General features: G+C 43.6%; 1 protein-coding gene across 1 annotated transcript in view; it reads left to right on the forward strand.

Annotated features, from left to right (window-relative positions):
- Positions 1-20,704, forward strand: part of LOC147117677 (F-actin-uncapping protein LRRC16A-like) — a 494,673-nt gene that overhangs the window by 110,124 nt on the left and 363,845 nt on the right. Inside the window, exon 3 of the mRNA XM_085989391.1 lies at positions 10,647-10,697. Coding sequence (XP_085845517.1) covers positions 10,647-10,697 — 51 coding nt within the window. The remainder of the gene's footprint in view (positions 1-10,646; positions 10,698-20,704) is intronic.

Here is a 20,704-nt window from a genome sequence, read left to right on the forward strand (position 1 = left end):
TTGCTCTGTTGCGCTTTTTCTAGGGGTTGGGCATGGGACCTGATACTTTTGTGCCAGTTACTTGATTGTGTGCTGGAGCTATCTGGAATGGCTTATTACCCAGTTCTCTTCCTACCCGTCACTACCCCCCTCATGGGGATGCGCTTGGCCTCCACTCGGGACCTCTCACTGAACAAGTTTGCATTTTAGTTTTGTAAATACATTTCTAGTTGAGCAGATTTTTATATCCAAGACTGTTTTACTGCTCTGCAGAAGCCATTGATTAGGCTTAACAACTGGCCAGAGGGAGTGTCCCATAGATCAGTGGTTAGCTCGTGACCAGTGGTTAAGCAAACTGCCATGAATAAAGTACTGCTATTGATTTTCTATACAGTTGATTCATTTGAATTCAGTTAAGTGGAAGTGGTAAATGCCTTGAATCACATATGTACATACTTTTGGAGAAAGAAAATCATGGAGATACAAGTCTTAAATGATCTGACAAGGTGCTTGTATTACTGTAATTCAATATTACAAGATGATTACCGATGAAGGCCTTTCAGCCTATCATAATTCATGCATCCAAAATGACCGAAGTGCCCCCGTTGCAGAATATAATTGTTTCTTAAATGATTCTAGGGTTTTTGCTGCAACAAACTTATCCAGCAGTCCATTTCATGTGTTGATTGCTCTTTGAGTTAAGGTGAATGTCCTGATATTGGTCTTAAATTTGGCCTTTTACTAGCTTTAACTTCTGTCTATCCAACTCGCGCAAAAACCACCAGCGCACCGTGGCTGCAGTGTGCACCATCTACAAGATACACTGCAGAAATTCGGTTAGGCTTCCTTGACAGCACCTTCCAAACCCGCGACTTCTACTGCCTAAAAGGACAAGAGCAGCAGGCGCATGGGAACACCAGCACCTGCAAGTTCCCCTCCAAGTCATACACCATCCTGACTTGAAAATATATCGCTGTTCCTGGGTCAAAATTCTGGACCGACCTCCCTAACAGCATTGTGGGGAGTACCTTCACCACACGGACTGCAGCGGTTCAAGAAGGCGGCTCACCATCACCATCTCAACGGCAATTAGGGATGGGCAATAAATGCTGGTCACAGCCAGCCAGCCAGATTTTGTTAAAGCCTTCTATGTGGTACTTTGTCAAATGCCTTCCGAAAATCCATGTAGACAACACCCATTGCATTCCCTTCATCGATCCTCCCTGTTACTTCATCAAAACATTCAATTAGATTAGTCAAACACGATCTGCCTTTTACAAACCTGTGTTCACTCTCCTTAATTAGCCTAAACCTCTCCAAGTGCCTGTTAATTTTTTCCTTGATTATTGTTTCTAAAACTTTGATTATTGTTTCCAGCAGCAATACAGAGTATTGTAGTTCTTAATTCCGTTCTCTTTCTACACTCCCAGCTGTTGTGCTAGTTACAAGTAGTAACATCAGAACTCATTTTCTTACCTACTTTAATGCTTTCCTTCCCCATAGCTTAACATAACTTTTAATACCTTTTATAATTTGATTAATCTTAATATGCTAGTTAAATACAACCTTTTAAAGATTAATTATAATACTTTTTGGCCCAGTAATTCCGTTCCAAACGCGTGAGTACGGTCGGGGTACTCACGCGTCTGGCCGGAGGTAATGCCGGTTTTCAGCATGCACAGCGCATGCGGGGAAAACCGGCATTTCCTGTCCTCTGAACGAAGGGGTTCAGAGGCACAGCGCGTGCGACTGCACAGGCAGCGCGTGCACAGTAAAATTCGCCGGTTTCATTCATGGATTCAGTGAGGTTAAGTCCTTACAACTTACACATGAAAAAAGCATGTGTAAAGTTGCTCCAGAGGCTGCGGAGGAAGATGTATTTTATCGTGGAGCTTCTGAAAGGCAATATTTTTGTTTGGGAAAGGGAGGAAAGTTATTTTAAGAAATGCTGAGGTAAGTTTTAAAGTTTAATTTTTTTTTTTAAACGGGTTTTCAGTACTGTAGGTAGAAGGAGCAATTGTGGCTGTGTGAATTGAATTTGCTGTGTTTATTAAATGTGAAAATGACTGTTCTAAAATGAGTAATGTAACATTTCCAACATTTTTAAGAAAGAAACTTTTCATCAGTAATATATTCTTTTAAGTAATTATGTATGTATGTCCGTATATATTCCTTTACGTATATGTATGTATGTATATATTCCTTTACTTATGTGTATGAATGTATGTATTTAATTATGATTTTCCAATAAGTTACTTTCTCTGAAAGTCATAATTAAATACATACATTCATACACATAAGTAAAGGAATATATACATACATACATATACGCAAAGGAATATATACGGACATACATACATAATTACTTAAAAGAATATATTACTGATGAAAAGTTTCTTTCTTAAAAATGTTGGAGTCATTTTCACATTTAATAAACACAGCAAATTCAATTCACATAGCCACAATTGCTCCTTCTACCTACAGTACTGAAAACCCGTTTTAAAAAACAAAAATAAATTTAAAACTTACCTCAGCATTTCTTAAAATAACTTTCCTCCCTTTCCCAAACAAAAATATTGCCTTTCAGAAGCTCCACGATAAAATATATCTTCCTCCGCAGCCTCTGGAGCAACTGTACCCATGCTTTTTTCATGTGTAAGTTGTAAGGACTTAACCTCACTGAAAGCATGAATGAAACCGGTGAATTTTACTGCGCACGCGCTGCCTGTGCAGTCGCACGCGTTCTGCCTCTGTACCCCTTCGTTCAGAGGACAGGAAATGCTGGTTTTCCCCGCATGCGCTGTGCATGCTGAAAACCGGCATTTCCTCCGGCCAGACGCGTGAGTACCCCGACCGTACTCACGCGTTTGGAACGGAATTACTGGGCCAACATTTTACATGTCAATAAAATGAAAAATTTAACAATTGCACGATTTTCCCCCTCGCATCTGCGACTGAGGGTCCAAGGAGGTGCATTGCGCAAGAGGTCATCGTCGTACGTATCCTCACACTGTTCCCTTTCGGGAACTGTATGAAGTGGTGGAAGGATTTCTGGCCACGTTAACGCTCCTTCTGTGACCATAACCATCTTCATACCAGCCATTAGGGTGGTTAGTCCTATGGCGTGAGGGTTTTATGGGCTCCCACAACCCATCTGAGGGGGGGGGGGGCCACCCACACCCGCGGACGCAAGTATCCCGCTGGATGTCCACCCAGAATTTAAAGTTGGAGCTCCGACTCCAGTTGCTGGGACTGTCTGGAGCGGGGTTCGAAACCCTACTCCTTCTGGCCCAGCGGCGGGGATGCTTACTGCTACGCCAAAGGCCCACTCCGTGCAAAAGGTGACACCCATACGTTTCCTGCGCCTTTTCCCTCCCCGTGACTGGAGCCCTATGCTGCCACTTGAAAGACCAAGCTATCATCTGTCCTTTTTGCGGCGCCTTGGACTTCTCATTACCAATGATGAGCAGGCGCTGCGCCTCCACCTCGTTGAGGAGATTGCTGAGGTCATCATCAGTTCAATTGTGAGTTCTTTTAATGCCGTGAATTGTGCTCATTCCAGCCATTTCACGTTGCTAATCGGAGTGGGCCTTTGGCGTAGCGGTAGGATCCCCGCCACTGGGCCAGACGGGGTAGGGTTTCGAACCCCGCTCCAGACAGTCCCTGCAAGTGGAGTCGGAGCTCCGGCTCTAAATTCTGGGTTGACATCCAGTGGGATATTTGCGTCCGTGGGTGTGGGTGGCCCCCCCTCCTCGTATAGCTTGTGGGAGCCCGTAAAACCCTCCCGCCATAGGACTAACCACCCTAATGGCTGGTTCAAAGATGGTTACGGTCACGGAAGGAGCGTTAATCACGGCCATAAATCCTTCCACCACTTCATACAGTTCCCCAAAGGGAACAGTGTGAAGACACGTATGACGACGACGTTGCTAAATAAATAAATGGAATGAAAAAAATTCTTTCAGGGCTTTTAAAAGTCTTTAAATTGCTTTAATTCTATTTAAAACTACTTCAGATTCTTCAAAATAATGTAAACGTTTTTAAAAGTTTATAAAAGTTACCAAAAGCTTCATAAAAATACCAAAAACCTATTTGAAATGCTGCTCTGCATGTAAAAATGCTTTGCAGCTTGTGAGAAACATTGGGGGCGTGTCCTATTAAACTGAGACCAAGGGGCGTGTCTCAGTTGCACAGCGCGCTCCAGGCTTCGCGCTGGCTGCACTCCTGGGCGGCGTGACGTCAGACGCTGCCCGGGATTCTTCTCTTTCAAAAAGGAATTCCAGGCGTCCCTGGAGGTGAACGGCAGGCGCGTCGGGTAAGTGCAGATCGGGGGCTTGCACACGCGGCAAGCCCCCGATCCGAATTTCTGCCCCAATATATATCTCTTTAAAATTGTCTTGTATATGTATCTTGAATGCACTCAATCACTTCAAAATTTAAATGTAAATCTAGCTTCTTTTAATGGGTAGGTGGAAAAAACCTACTGTTGGGGGTTTAATGAAGAAGAAACTTGGCTTTACTCAATGACTTCTGTATCTATTAACCTTTAATATGCAAATTGAGGAAATGATGTGTTGGAATGTCCTGCATGAATTCACTCCTCAATCCTCTACTGTCAAATTCAGCTCCTGGTTCATCTCCTAGTTTGATATCTGAATTGTGTTACAGCTCTATCACCTGATAAATATCCAGTTCTTGCCTCTCAATTTTTTTTCGTTTGGACGAAGAAGGCCCTTCGTCTTAAACTGTGTCATAATTATGAAGTAAACATTGAGTGAAGGTGGCAGATTTACGGACCATTGAATGTGGTGCATTATTTTTAAATAGTAGTTGTGAAGGCAGTTTCTTTTTTTTTTACTGTGAATTGACGGTTACAGTATAGTTTAGGCAGTCTTTATGAGAGGGTATGCTTCAAGCTTTTCCAAACAGGAAAAATAATTGAATCTAGAAGGGGGTACTCGAAGGAATCATTGAGAACCAGGAATAAATGTATACAGAAAAATGTGACTAACAGGGAAGGAATGCTCACTGGCTTATGTATTAATTGATGTAGTAAAAACAAACACATTAGTCAATACTCTGTACACACAATAAGACCAGCACCCCTCCCCCCAAAACACCAAAATAAAACTAAGCAGTGGAATAAATAAGAAACTACTTCCTGGAAGAATCTCACTCACTTTCAGTATTGTAAGCATACATTTAGTGTAATCCTCTAATTTAGTTAACTAGCTGTGCCAATTAAGTTGACCCTCAGTGACTGTACAGTTGGAACTTCCTTCACCCCTAAGAAGGGTTGCCATTTTACAGCCTCACTTTTACAATTGCGAACTCCCTAACCTGAGTTGTATCCAGTTTAAGGTTTTGGATTCCTTTGCTCATTTCTGAATTAGATATCAAGTTTTGCAAAGTTACTCAGTTTTCAATAGTGAGCACATGTTCAGGCAATGTACTTTCAGCAGCTAAAAATTATAGTAATATTGTGTGAAACTCCTCATCGGGCCAAAAATAATTTTAAATGTGTGGGGAAGCATTTAAGATTTCAAAGCTGTTCATTTTCTAAAGCCGCTGCATAAGCCTTCAAATTCCAAGTGGTTTCTGGAGGCACCTGCCTTTCACTGCTGTAAATAAAGTTTGGAAAGGGTGGCACTGTGCCATGAAGACTGGTAGGAGGCCTGTTTCACCCATGATTGGTTTGAGATGATGCTCGGGGGGGGAGGGAAAATGAGAGGTTCTGAGCCTCTGCCAAATATTTTTTCTAGTGTGAGGAAAACAGCTGAATCTCTTTGGCTCACTCACAGTTAACTCCTTCCTGGAAGCTGGCTTAAGAGCAGCATTGGCGGATGCCGAGGAATGGGTTTCTTGGTCATATCTTGAGTATCATTGGGTAACCTTGATGTCGCATTTAACCCCGAGAGGAGCTTCCGACCACACATCTGCGCCATCACTAAGACTGCCTATTTCCATCTCCATAACATTGCCCGACTCTGCCCCTTTCTCAGCTCCTGTGCTGCTGAAGCTCTCATCCATGCCTTTGTTACCACTAGACTTGATATTCCAACGCACTCCTGGCCGGCCTCCCATCTTCCACCCTCCATATACTTAAGTTCATCCAAAACTCTGCGGTCCATATCTTAACTCTCACCAAGTCTCATTTACTCATTACCCCTGTGCTCGCTGACCTACATTGGTTCCTGGTTAAGCAACGCCTCGATTTTAAAATTCTTATCCTTGTTTTCAAATCCCTCCATGGCCTCGCCCCTCCCTATCTCTGTAACCTCCTCCAGCCCTACAACCCTCCAAGAGATCTGCGCTCCTTCAATTCTGGCCCCCAGATTTTAATTGCACCACCATTGGCGGCCGTGCCTTCAGCTGCCGAGGCCCTATGCTCTGGAATTCCCTCCCTAAACCCCTCCGCCTCTCTACCTCTCTTTTCTCTTTTAAGATGCTCCTTAAAACCCACCTCTTTGACCAAGCTGCCGTAATATCCCCTTAAATAAAAACAGAAAATGCTGGAAGTACTCAGCAGGTCAGGCAGCATCTGTGGCGAGAGAAACAGTTAACTTTTCAGAACTTCTCATGAAAGGCCATCGATCTGAAACGTTAACTCTGTTTCTCTCTCCACAGATGTTGCCTGACCTGCTGAGTATTTTAAGCACTTTCTGTTTTTTATTTCAGATTTCCAGCATTCACTTTTTGCTTTTCTACTATCCCCTTATGTGGCTCAGTGTTAAATACGGTCCTGTGAAGCACCTTGGGGCATTTTACTACGTTAAAAGCGTTCTATAAATGGCAAGCTTTTGTTAATATTAGTACAGCACCAATCTGATTGGGAGGGATCTAAACCAGCTCACAGCCAACAGTACTCCAGAAATGGAGATCCAGTCAAGAGGAGTTTACTGCTGACCTTTGCTCCCCGACAGGAAGCACATTCCGCGACCTTTATCTCCTGGACAGGAAGTGCATGCGCTCTTCCTCAGCGAAATCACTGGTCGGAAAAGGCCATTGAAACGAACAAGGATAAAGAGTTAATGCATCACATGTCACAATGTTTATTTTTTAATGTCAAAGTCAAACCGTACAGTCTATATCTGATTATCCAACAGAAAAATTATCAAGGAACATAAAACAAAATAGTAAAATATTCTACAGGCCCATCAATTAAAAAAGGAAAGTCAGGATGGGAATAGGGCCACTCAGGGATGCTCAGGATAAACTCATAGGCAGAAATAGCAACATGGCAGAAATATTAAATAATTACTTTGCTTCAGTATTTGCCAGGGAGACAGATAAGGTGGATATGACATCGGAAGCTGAGATTAGAAATGATATTTCCACATTTAAAATAAAGAGGGGAAATATTAAATAAAATAATCAAACACAAATAAAACCCCTGGCCCGGACAGATTACATCCGCGCATTTTAAAAGAATCTAGGAAAGAGATAGCAGAGGCACTATTGCACGTATTTAATAATTCATTAGAAAAAGGTGTAGTGCCAGAAGACTGGCGGATAGCTAATGTTATTATACCTATATTTAAGAAGGGAGCTAGAACATGTTCAGGGAACTATATATAGACCAGTTAGCTTAACATCGGTGATAGGAAAAAATAGAACATCTAGAAACCTAAAATATAATAATGAATAGTCAGCATGGATTTCAAAAGGGGAAAGTCTTGCTTGACCAACCTCATTGAATTCTTTGAAGAGGTAACAAAGAGAGTAGATAAAGGTAATGCAGTAGATGTAATTTATCTAGATTTCCAAAAGGCTTTCGATAAGGTACCCCATAATAGACTAACGAATAAGGTCAGAGAATGCAGAGTCGGGACATGTAGCAGAATGGATAGCTAGCTGGCTTCAAGGCAGAAAACAGAGAGTAGGGGTACAGGGTAGCTATTCAGAGTGGCAGAAGATGGAAAGTGGGGTCCTACAAGGATCACTGTAGGGACCAATGTTATTCACAATTTATATTAACGATTTAGACTTTGGAATCAGAAACACAATTTCTAAATTTGCGAATGACACCAAATTGAGGGAGGGGATAGTTAATACTGAGGAGGAAAGCAACAAATTACAAGACGACCTTAATAAACTTGCAGAATGGGCATATAATTCGCAAACGAATTTCAACACCAATAAATGTGAGTTATTGCATTTTGGTAAGAAAAATAAGGAGGTCGCATATTACTTGGAAAATAAGAATCTAAATGGGGTAGAGGAGCAAAGGGATCTCAGACTACAAATAGACAAATCACTGAAAGTAGTGACGCAGATTAATAAGGCCATAAAAACAGTAAACCAAGCACTAGGGTTTATTTCTAGAGGGATAGAATGGAAAAGTAGTGAAGTTATGCTAAACTTGTAGCAAACCTTGGTGATACCACACTTGGAGTACTGCGTACAGTTCTGGTTGCCATATTATAAAAAGGATATAGAGGCACTGGAGAGTGCAAAAAAGATTTACAAGGATAATACCAGAAATGGGAGGGTATACCCTGTCGGGAAAGGGTGGACAGACTGGGTCTCTTTTCTCTTGAAAAGAGAAGGCTGAGGGGTGACTTAATAGAGGTCTTTAAAATTATGAAAGGGTTTGATAGAGTGGATACTGAGAGAGTGTTTCCACTTGTGGAGAAGAGCATAACTAGAGGCCATCAATATAAGATAGTCACCGAGAAATCCAATAGGGAATTCAGAAGGAACTTCTTTACCCAAAGAGTGGTGAGAATGTGGAACTCGCTACCACAGGGAGTGGTTGAAGCGAATAGTATAGATGCATTTAAGGGGGCAGCTAGATAAGCATATGAGGGAGAAGGGAATAGAGGGTTATGCTTATAGATTTAGATGAGGAAAGACAGGAGGAGGCTCGAGTGGAGCATAAATGCCGGCATGGACTGGTTGGGCCGAATGGCCTGTTTCTGTGCTGTATATCCTATGTAATCCTACGTAAAACTGGGGAGTAAAAGCCAGGCACTTGGTAATATATGGGTCTAAGTAAAATATGAGCCCATCCAAACCAATTTCTGCCCTAATCCCAGGAAGCATGCCCAGGCATGACTAAGAGTCATAGAAAAAATTATAACCTTTGAACACATTTAAACACAGTCATTGTGCCTCATAACATATCTTGTTTAGTATTGATTATATTTAGCACTAAGTCTTTAGCTATTGCACTTTCCCCTTCAGCTGGCTATTGAGTCCAGTACTTGCCTTGATGGCATACAGCTTCTTATTGTGTTTCTTCCAAGCCAGATACACTTTACCGAACACCCCACAACTGATGGGTTTGAAGATAGCGAATTCCTTAATGCTGGGTGCTGCCGCCACCTTTATCACCTTCACATCCCTGTACAAGCCAGCAGTACAAACATCACCCTTACTTGGAACCTTCATATTCCAATTTGAACCAAGAGACCATTCCTTCCGATTCCAATGGAACACACGGACTGTGCCACTCGAACGCTAATACATGCCTTGCGACCGGTCGCGCGTTCACTTTTCAAAAAATGTTTTGAAAGTTCCGCTCAGGTCCTTCACCAAACGGTTAGCTTGTAACAGGTGACTTGGTGATTTAGCATAATATCCAAGCTGAATAAAATCATCCATTTCGGGAATGGTTGTTTTGTTTTGTTTAATTTTCGTACAAGCCTTCGAACTGACTTTAAAAAAAAAAAAAAAAAAAATCTCTTTAATCCGTGTGATTTGACAAAGGTGAGCAGGCACTGATGAAGCTGCATTAATGGACCCGAGAGGCAAGGTGCATCCTGGAGCTGTGGCGTAGATTTATCTGATTATTTATTTATTTATTCTTTAACGTTGCTAAAGGGTTTGTGCAGCGCTCGGAGTCGTCTGTAACAGATTCGGCTTTGAGCTTTTGTATCTGGGTAGAAAACTGTTCAAATCAGCGTATATTTTTTTCTCGTGCATGTTGTATTCTCTCCCCGCCACCACACACACACACACACACACACACACACACACACACACACACACAAAAAATCCCAAGATTTAGGCGTTCCATCGCGACTGATGCTTTATTTCACTCCGAAATCACAGGTCTCGCGAAGGCATTGCGAGAGTTGGCAATCCTGTGTAGACAACCTATTCAAATTGGGTCATCCACAACAACATTTGGAATATCTGCACTTTTGTTGAAGCTGATTACTGATGAGCTGTTAATGATTACACCTTTGTTAATGGTAGATCTTTTTCTACTTCATTGTTTTATCTACTGCTGTTTAGCACTTCCACACCTTTATGTTACATTTACACCACAAGTTCTGTCTTGCCGTGGAGTGGTTCTGGCTTTTCTCTGACACTAAACTCGTGCAGTGTAAATCGGGTGTTACGCCTGATCTGGATCTCCAAAGTGAAGGAGAGTGATATTCTTTCCTCCCGGGAGTCTTACTCTGCTTCACTTCAGTAACAGGTTGTGCCCTGACTCTGGATTCAGGCTATGTTTACACAGTAACTGCAGCACTGGTGTAAAGCATAACTGTTTTGCAGTAATGCTGCAGTGTGAATGCTCCCTTGGTTGTAATTTTCATTGATCTGTATTAAAATCCAAGAAAGAGCCACTATTCTAATCTATAACAGGAGAAGCACAATGTATGCAGAATATTCTAAAATACCCATGATCTAATATTATCTCCTTTTTAACTCCATAGGTGCTGACATCATGCCGAGTTTTTCTTTTGGCAGCACGAATCCCTACCAAGGTAAAAACTGCTTTTTTGATATCATTTTGGTTAATCCTGATTTCAACTAGATGTATTGGGGAGGAATGAGAGAAAGATGGAGTGACGTATGAAGCACAAATCTGATGCCTGTAACTTAAAAAATAATAAAATTCTTCAAGTGTATCCTACCTTCATCAGACACTTTGGGGTGATTTTAGCCATAGCTACCCAGCAGAAAGCAGCTGAGTGGGAAGTTCAAATCCCCCAGGTCCCTTCCCTCCCCTGGAGCCGCTAGGAGCTGACCTGCTGGGATTTGCATCGCAGGTGGCAAGGACACCCTTCCAAAGCTGGCAGGATCCCTTTTAGCATATCGGGTCCTGATGACATCCTCATGACCCAGCAGTCAGTTTCCTGACAGGTCAACCCAGTGCGGGACTGGATCAAGGCCAGAAGAAGGCCTCTGGAAGTGTAAGTTTCAGATTTTTGCTGATATCCTTGTGGAGCCAGGAGGAGAAGGTGTTCTTGAGCCCTACAGTAATCACCTGCTATGATCTTGCTCCACTGCCCACACCCCACCCCCCACTCCCAGACTTTTCAGAACCAGAATTTGTATCTAGTCTTGACCAGTTGCCTTCCTTGCCATAGCATTTCTAAATTTCAGAAGATAAGGAGCCATCACGTTCCATATGTCATTTGACTATTTCTAAAAATGATCTATAAGTGCTCATTTGTTCTACGACAAACCCACATTTATGCTCCTCTTCTTCTTAAGCAGTCCCTCGGAACCGAGGATGACTTGCTTCCACACTAAAAATGAGTTCTCAAGTGACTGATGAGTTCAATGTGGGACCTACAGTCTCTGTCACAGGTGGGGCAGATGGTGGTTCAAGGGGCGGGTGGGTGGGGTGCTTGGGTTGACATGCACTCCTTGCGCTTGGCTTCCGCTTGCTCCCGGTGAAGAGGCTCGAGGTGTTCGGCGCCTTCCTGGATGCTTCTCCTCCACTTTGTGCAGTCTTGGGCCAGGGATTCCCAGGTGTCGGTAGGGATGTTGCACTTTTTCAAGGCGGCTTTGAGGGTGTCCTTGAAGTGTTTCCTCTGTCCACTTGGGGCTCTCTTGCCATGTCGGAGCTCCGAGTAAAGCTCTTGTTTTGGGAGTCTCGTATCGGGCATGCGGACGATGTGACCCGTCCATCGGAGCTGGTCGAGCATGGTCAAAGCTTCGATGCTGGGTATGATGGCCTGAGCGAGAACACTGATGTCGGTGCGCCTATCCTGCCAATGGATTTGCAGGATCTTGCGGAGGCAGTGTTGGTGGTACCTTTCCAGTGCTTTGAGGTGCCTGCTGTACATGGTCCATGTTGCTGAAGCATACAGGAAGGCGGGTATCACTACTGCTCTGTAGACCATGAGCTTGGTGCTGGGTTTGAGGTCCTGGTCTTCAAGCACTCTCTTCCTCAGGCGACTGAAGGCTGCACTGGCACACTGAAGGCGGTGTTGAACTTCGTCATCGACATCTGCCCTTGTTGACAGTAGGCTCCCGAGGTATGGAAAGTGGTCCACGTTGTCCAAGGCCTCGTCGTAGATTTTGATAATCAGGGAGCAGTACTGTGTGGCGGGGGCAGGTTGGTAGAGGATCTTTGTCTTACAGATGTTTAGTGAAAGGCCCATGCTCTCGTACGCTTCAGTGAAGGTGTTGACGATGGTTTGGAGTTCAGCCTCAGAGTATGCGCAGACGCAAGCGTCGTCCACGTATTGTAATTCGATGACAGATGATGGGACAACCTTGGTTCTGGACTGGAGGCGACGGAGGTTGAACAGTTTCCCGTGTGTTCTGTAGATTAGCTCCACTCCAGCTGGGAGCTTACGGAGGGTGAGATGGAGCATTGCAGCCAGGAAGATCGAGAAGAGCATTAGTGCGATGACACAGCCTTGCTTGACCCCGGTCCGTATATGAATTGGGTCTGTGGTGGATCTGTTGGTCAGGATCACGGCTTGCATGTCGTCATGAAGCAGGCGGAGGATGGTGACAAACTTTTGAGGGCAGCCAAATTTGAGGAGGACACTCCATAATCCCTCATGGTTGACGGTGTCGAAGGCCTTTGTGAGGTCAAAGAAGGCCATGTACAGCGGTTGGTGCTGTTCCCTGCATTTCTCTTGTAGTTGACGCGCGGTGAAGATCATGTCCATTGTGCCCCTTAGTGGGCGGAATCCGCATTGCGACTCTGGGAGGAGCTCTTCAGCCACTGGGAGAAGGCGATTTAGGAGGATTCTTGCGATGACTTTCCCTGTGACAAACAGCAGGGAGACTTCTCTGTAATTACTGCAATCGGACTTTTCATCTTTCTTGAAGATGGTCATGATTACGGCGTCTCTGAGATCCCCTGGCATGCGCTCCTCCTTCCAAATAAGAGAAATGAGTTAATGTATTCACGCCAATAGTGCTTCTCTGCCATGTTTTAGTGCCTCGGCAGGGATTCTATCTGCTCCTGAGGCCTTGTCGTTCTCCAGTTGTCGGATGGCCTTTTCAACCTCATGCTGGGCTGGGGTTGTGCTGAGGTGGTGGTGGGTAGCATGCTGCGGGATGGAGTTGAGGACACTCGCGTCGAAGACAGAGTCTTGGTTAAGGAGATCTTTGAAGTGCTCCTTCCAGCGGGCACTGACTGCCTCTCTGTCCCTGATGAGTACCTCTCCGTTCTTGGCCCACAGTGGGGTAGGACCTTGGGTGTTTGGGCCGTAGGTGGTCTTGACTGCGCTAAAGAATCCACGCACGTCATGGTTGTCGGCTAGCTGCTGGTTCTCCTGCGCTTTCTCCACCCACCATCTGTTCTTTAGGTCGCGAGTTTTTTGTTGGACCTCGGCCTTCAGGCATCTGTAGAGCTGGTTTCTTGCTCTCGAGTTCTGTTGCTGTTTCCAGATCAGGAATGCCTTGCGCTTGTTGCTTATTAGCCCCTGGATCTCCTGGTCGTTCTCATCGAACCAGTCTTGGTGTTTCCTGGTCGAGTGACCGAGCGTCTCTTCACAGGTGCTGATTATGGAGGCCTTGAGTGCAGACCAGGCGCTGTGGGCATTCTGTGTCTCTGAATCACTGGGAGTCGTCAGGTTGGTTGAGGGGCGCCGGCTGAATAGGGCTTTCTTAGCAGGGTCTTTGAGTGCTCCAACATTGATTTTCCTGCGGCATTGTTTCTGTTGCCGCCGCTGTTTTAGGGCTACATTGATGGAGATGACAGAGCAGATTAGGCGGTGGTCTGTCCAGCAGTCGTCAGCTCCTGTCATGGCGCGGGTGACCTTGCGGTCCCTCGCTCGGACGATGACGTAGTCCAGCAGATGCCAGTACTTGGAGCGAGGGTGTTGCCATGAAGCCTTGTACTTGTCTGTCTGACGGAACAAGGTGTTGGTTATGACAAGGCCATGTTCTAAGCATTTCGTCAGGAGGAGGGTACTGTTGGAGTTGGCTTTCTCTACCCCCTACCCCCTCTCTGCCGATCACACCTCCCCACATTTGTACTGGTGTCATATGACACACATTCTCCAGTTTTGCACAACTTACCTTTGTTGAGGCCATTTTGCAGATCCTTTTTCTGGAGAGTAAATGGGTTGGTCAGAGTCCACAATAGATTGCAGACAGTTTATGTATGAATACATTTGATTGGCTGGATTATCTTTCCTTGTATGAATTTAATTGGTGCTAAGTATGTTTTGGTGTGTTGCAAAGGTGGCTACATTGGTAATGACATGAATACAATTTATGATGCTTTCTTCAACAAAGGCACTATATAAAAGAGAAAATCAGCCTTTAACTTTTTTTTGAAGTGCATCTGGCTGCTGGTTTCTCATGATATTTATATATACAGCTTTCTGTATTGCTGCAACTTCGCCTTCCCCTTATCCTCAGCAAAAGCTGTTATACTTTCCCCCGCCCTGTTAAACCATCAAGACTGACCTTTTTATTGCTGTTGAACTAATTGGATGTGCTGGCGTGATGGTATAAGTGGGCACTGTATTAGACTGATAGGAAAATTCCATTGTGATGTAACTGGGGTTTTGACAGCCAATCAGATGCATAAATTATTACAGCAGTAGAAGGATGAAATCACGTGGTTCTTTTCCTACCAATAACATTTTCACGCAAAATGTCTGGTCCAGTCTGTTGTCTAAGTTTTGGATTGGCTGTTTTCTGAAGGATGCAACACTATGTGCCGTAGATGTTTAAAGCTCTGCTGTCCATTTTCTGCAGAATTTCAGATGGAACATCAACTGGCATGAATCAGTTCGATTGACCTTTAAATTGTAGAGGTGCTATACGAGTAAATGTGATTCCCACATTCGCTCCAAACCATTGATTTTGGCTCTTTTCTCCAGGAAAGAGAAGGCTGAGGGGTGACCTGATGGAGATCTTTAAGATTATGAAAGGGTTTGATAGGGTAGACGTAGAGAAGATGTTTCCACTTGTGAGTGAGACCAAAACTAGGGTCCATAAATATCAGATAGACATTAATAAATCCAATAGGAAATTCAGGAGAAACTTCTTTACCCAGAGAGTGGTTGCAATGTGGAACTCGCTACCACTGAGTAGTTGAGTCAAATTGCATAGATGCATTTCAGGGGAAGCTAGATAAACACACGAGGGAGAAAGGAATAGATGGATATGTTGATAAGGGTTAGATGAAGTAAGATGGGAGGAGTCCCATTTGGAGCATAAACACCAGTGTAGATCAGTTGGGCCGAATGGCCTGTTTGTGTGCTGTAAATTCTATGCAATTCTTTGTAATATTGTACCAAACAGCTCCCTAAGCCCAAATAACAGCAATGTTTTGTGGTTGCCTGCCCAGTGGTGAGCATTTAGATTAATACCCCGCAATTTAAAAAGACTAGATTTTAGGGAAAATTTTCGGCCTGAGGAGAAAACAACTTTTGTAAAACTACCGTAATAAGATCTGTCTACCCGTGTATCTGTAAATACCAGTTTAAATGTACTATTAATGGCTAATGTATTCCTCCTTCATGTGTTTTTGTATGCAACACTTCAGAATAAGGTTTTAATTTATTTTAATATAGCTACATATTTATTAAAATTACTTTAACTTCAGGGTTTACCTGATCCCTTGAATGCAATTACAAATTTCCCCCCAGTTTTAGACAGACCGTATGTTTCTGATGTATCTCAACATGGAGCAGAAGGTTTTGCCCTTCAGCCTACTTCTCCCTTGCCCCTGCTGTTACTCCTGCTATCTATTCTCTGTAGCATCTTCTCAGTCAGTGAGAAATCTAAAGACCAGCTTTCATTTTTCTATATTAAATTAATTTCACTCATCTCAGTGGATTCATTGTTCATGGGGGGCGGGGGGGGAGGAATTATTTTTAAGTTTTATTTACTGACATATTGGCTGGGTTGAAAATAATGTTTCAGTACATGAAACTTGCAGCAAAGATCAGAATGTTTGTTCCAAATTTAGAATCCCTGAGTGACATTATTATGGAAGAGTAATAATAAAATGGAAGTCTGCAAACATTTTTCCAACATGTTGAGTTCCTGATCTCAGCTATATCTTTGGAGGAGATGCTTGAGTGGAAACCAGATATTCTCCACACGTGAAGGGAGATGAATTGGAATAACCAGTTAGGGTGGATTGCTCCTGCATGGCTTGTAATGGATGTAAAGCAGCACTATTAGAGAATGGGCAGAGCGGCAATGTTGGGGAGATTCAAGGGAAAGGAAGGAAGATAACTTCAAAATAATTAGCTCCCCAACATTTAGATTACTTAAAATTTATCCCAGTTCATTTTTAATTCTGCAAAAGGCTTTTGGACCCTGATATATTCTCCCTTTGCGTTCATATTGTGTGAAGTGGATAATGCAATTTGAAGCAGCTTTGGCAGGGCGGATTGGAAAGAATTCTGCTAGATAAGACATTCCTGGAATGTTTCTACCTGTGTAGAAGACAGAAATCCGAAGGAATGTGGCTGCTCCTTCTGTTTGGCATGCATCCAGAACAGAAAATTAAAATTACTATTTTTAATAAGATGCATTAAAAAGACCGATTTTAAAATAAATATGCACCAGTAATTATATTATTACTCTGGAGGTTTCATTCAAGTCAACGGAATATGGTTCATCTTCTGTGAAAAATATGCTTTGAAAATTCATGAACGTGGCTACTCTGAACTAGGCATTTTTGAGTGCTGGCTTGGCAGAGTTGGTAGCACTGTCACCTGAGTCAGCAGGTTGTGAATTTACTTAGCGATTTGAACCTTTATTCTTGGCTGACACTTCAGTGCAGCGCTGAAGGAGTGCTGCATTGTCAGTGGCGCCATCTTTTAGATGAGATGTTAAATCAGGATCCACCTGGACTGGCAGACGGGGTGCTATTCGAAGAAGAGCAGGGGATTCTCTGATTTTTTTTACGTGTTCTTGATGTACACAAATTGGCAGCTGCGTTTGCCTATGCTTCAAAAGTAATTCATTGAACATGAAGCACTGTGAGACTTCCAGAGGATGTGACAAAGTGCTGCAAAAAATGTAAGTTTTTGACTTTTCTGCAGAATTGCACAAAATATATAGTACAGGGCACAAAGAATGTGCTCAATGGATAAACATTTACTTGAGCAACAATACCGTTGTAGGTATCCTGCGTATAGGGTCGGTGGGACCATTCACTATGATTGTATTAAGGGTATTAAAGCTCCACATCATTTTCAATGTACCAGAATAAAAGATTCTTTGTACTCTGTAGAGAGAGGCTCTCTTCCTTCTGCGCTCTGAACTGTAGAAAATAAAAGGTGAGGTTTATTCTAACAGCACATCAGTGGCCTCGTAGGCCTTGGTTTTCAAAACCATAATCTATCTATCAAGTAATGGCCCTCCAGCCATTCCGACAGGGAATATTTACTCCCATAGTTAAAGGGAAGCTGTACCCAGATCATCTAGCTTGCACCTGTCGAGGATAAACCTCTAAGGTCTGCCTAAGGACATGATTGAAGTAGCTCCACAATTTCACTCATGTTTGCTTTTTGATCCTAAGATAAGGGTATGGTGTTTCTCTTTCCCTACTCTCCCTATTTGTGGTATCCCAAAGATTCTACTATCCTTGTTCCCCAGTCCTATTCAACAAAGGCACTATACAATAAGAGAAAATCAGCTCTTAACTTTTTTTTAAAAGTGTATCTGGGTGCTATGTTCTCATGAGATATATACAGTTTTCAGTTATATTGATTGCTTACCTGGCTATTAAATAAGAATAGGCAGAGCTCTGGAATGTTGCCGAGCTCAATAGTTGGATGCCTGCGGGATACAGCAGAGAAGGAAATAAAGAACAAACTTGCATATATATAGCGCTTTCCATGACCTCTTAGCAACCCAAAGCACTTCATAGTTTTAATGTAGGGAAACACAGCAGCTAATGTGTGCATAGCAAGTTCCCACAAACAGCAATGAGATAAATGACAAATTAAATGCTTTTTTTAGTGTTGTTGGTTGAGGGATAAATGTTGGCCAGGGCAGTGCGAGAACTTCCCTACTGGTCTTCAAATAATGCCGTGAGATCTTTTATGTCTACATGAGGGGACAGACAGGATCTTGGTTTAATATCTCATCTGAAAGATGGCACTTCCTACAGTACACTCCATCAGTACTACATTGGAGTGTCAGCCAAGATTATATGCTCATGTCCTTGAGTGGGGATTGAACTCCCCACCTTCTGAGTCAGAGGCGAGCGTGCTACCACTGAGCCAAGGCTGACACTCATAGTTGGAAGCTTGTGTGCCAAGAGTGCTGCAGATCTCCATAATGGTTGCCAGTGAGCCTGGAGTGTGGGAGTCCTCTATTGTTGAATGCTTGTGTTTGCCTGGAATGCTCACTGGCATGACTGCTGGTTATTGTATTTTTCTAATTTTGTATTTTCTACTTATCTCTCCTGAAGGCTTGTTCTGAGTTACAGTTCCACGGTTGTCATTCTCCAGTACCACAACTAAGTGACCTGTCTTCATATGTTAGCTGAAACAGTGAGCATTGGCTGGGTATTAGATGGGGGACATTGAGGAATGAAGAAGTCGAGTCCAATCCTGTTCTCACTTAATGATTGCCCATATGCCATATTACTTTGCAGAAGGAGTCACTAGATGGTGATCAGGAGCAGGACACAGTCTCAATTGTATTGTCCCCACTGCCATCCAATTGAAGATCAGCTAACTTAGCACAGACTTGACATTGAATCTGGGGATTAGCTGTACCATACCACTCACTTTGGTGATATGAGTTGATGGGTCAACACCTTAGTTACTACAAACTTTTTAAAATTTGTTCCAGGATGTGGGCGTCGTAGGCAAGGCCAGCATTTATTGCCCATTCCTAATTGCCCTTGAGAAGGTGTTGGTGAGCCGCATTCTTGAACTGCTGCAGTCCGTGTGGTGAAGGTACTCCCACAATGCTGTTAGGGAGGGAGTTCCAGGATTTTGACCCAGCGACGATGAAGGAACGTTGATATATTTCCAAGTCAGGATGATTAGTAACTTGAAGGGGAACTTGCAGGTGATTGTGTTCCCATGCGTCTGCTGCCCTTGTCCTTCTAGGTGGAAAAGGTCACGGGTTTCAGAGACCTTGGCGAGTTGCTGCAATGCATCTTGTAGATGGTACACACTGCAGCCACAGTGCACCAGTGGTGGAGGGAGTGAATGCTTATGGTGTTGGATGGAGTGCCAATCAAACGGGCTGCTTTGTCCTGGATGGTGTCGAGCTTCTTGAGTGTTGTTGGAGCTGCACTCATCCAGGCAAGTGGAGAGTATTCCATCACACTCCTGACTTGTGCCTTGTAAATGGTGGAAAGGCTTTGGGGAGTCAGGAGGTGAGACACTCGCCGCAGAATACCTAGCCTCTGACTCGCTCTTGTTGCCAGAGTATTTATGTGGCTGGTCCAGTTAAGTTTCTGGTCAATGGTGACCCCCCCCCCCCCCCCCCCCAGATGTTGATGGTGGCGGATTTGGCGATAGTAATGCAGTTGAATATCATGGGGAGGTGGTTAGACTCTCGCTTGTTGGAGATGGTCATTGCCTGCCATTTCTGTGGCGCGAATGTTACCTGCCACTTATCAGCCCAAGCCTGAATGTCGTCCAGGTCTTGCTGCATGTGGGCACGGACTGAAAGGTATTTTATTTGTCAGTCAGCTGTCTGAAGCTCATTGGTTTATTTCCAGGGACCTTATGAAACTGCCCTATCTTATGCTTGAACTAGGCAATATGCTATTTTCATGATATGTGTCATGCAGCACAAGGGGATTAGAATTAAATCATTTTTAAAAAATGATTCTGAGTTGGTCTCAACCAGGTCGCCAGTAGGATTGCTGCAATTGGTCTGGGCTGGAGAACCGGAAAACTAGCCAGGATTCACGGTCCTGATTGCTAATCGGTGACCTCTGCTGAAAAACTTGTGAAAATGTCGCATGAGAACAGGATAGGACTTGGCCATGATGTCTCTCAACAGCCAGCAAGCCAGTTGAAACTTGCTGTCTAGGCTCCCATGAAAAATAGTTGGTTGGGTGCGGTACCATGGGACTATCTTGCTGTAAGGAACCAACACCTAGGAATATGAGGACATAGGAATTGCTAGACAAAAAAAGAGCAAGGTCAATCTAGTTTGTCTTCTACCATCCTGGTAGTCGCATGGTACAACAATGGAGTTCTTGCCTAATCATAGCAATCAATCTCTTATTAATTAGTCTACACCAGACTCAGACATGACGTGAGGAAAACCCCAGTGGTGGAGAGCTTTGGGAACCATAGGTCCAAAGTCACCTGTTCCTTCCAAGCATGTTACACTTACCACAAGTTGAAATAAGAGGAAATTGGCAAAATATTTAAAAATCAAACTGTACTGCATCAGTACCTTTTTTTAAGTGAACTCGCTACTGACTCACATAAATGCTGCCAAGCTGCCCATTCATGCAAAATCGATGGAACATTGTCAAAGATTGTGCATAGGAAAAGTGTATCTGCTTTTTGCAAGCTGATGTGGAGTCTTTGGGGAAGCTTGTCTTGCTATGTGAACTTGGGAGTTA

The sequence above is a fragment of the Somniosus microcephalus genome, chromosome 5 (assembly GCF_052327205.1).
Source record: "Somniosus microcephalus isolate GS21.2 chromosome 5, FLI_Smic_1.0, whole genome shotgun sequence".
In the NCBI taxonomy this organism is placed as follows: Eukaryota; Metazoa; Chordata; class Chondrichthyes; order Squaliformes; family Somniosidae; genus Somniosus; species Somniosus microcephalus.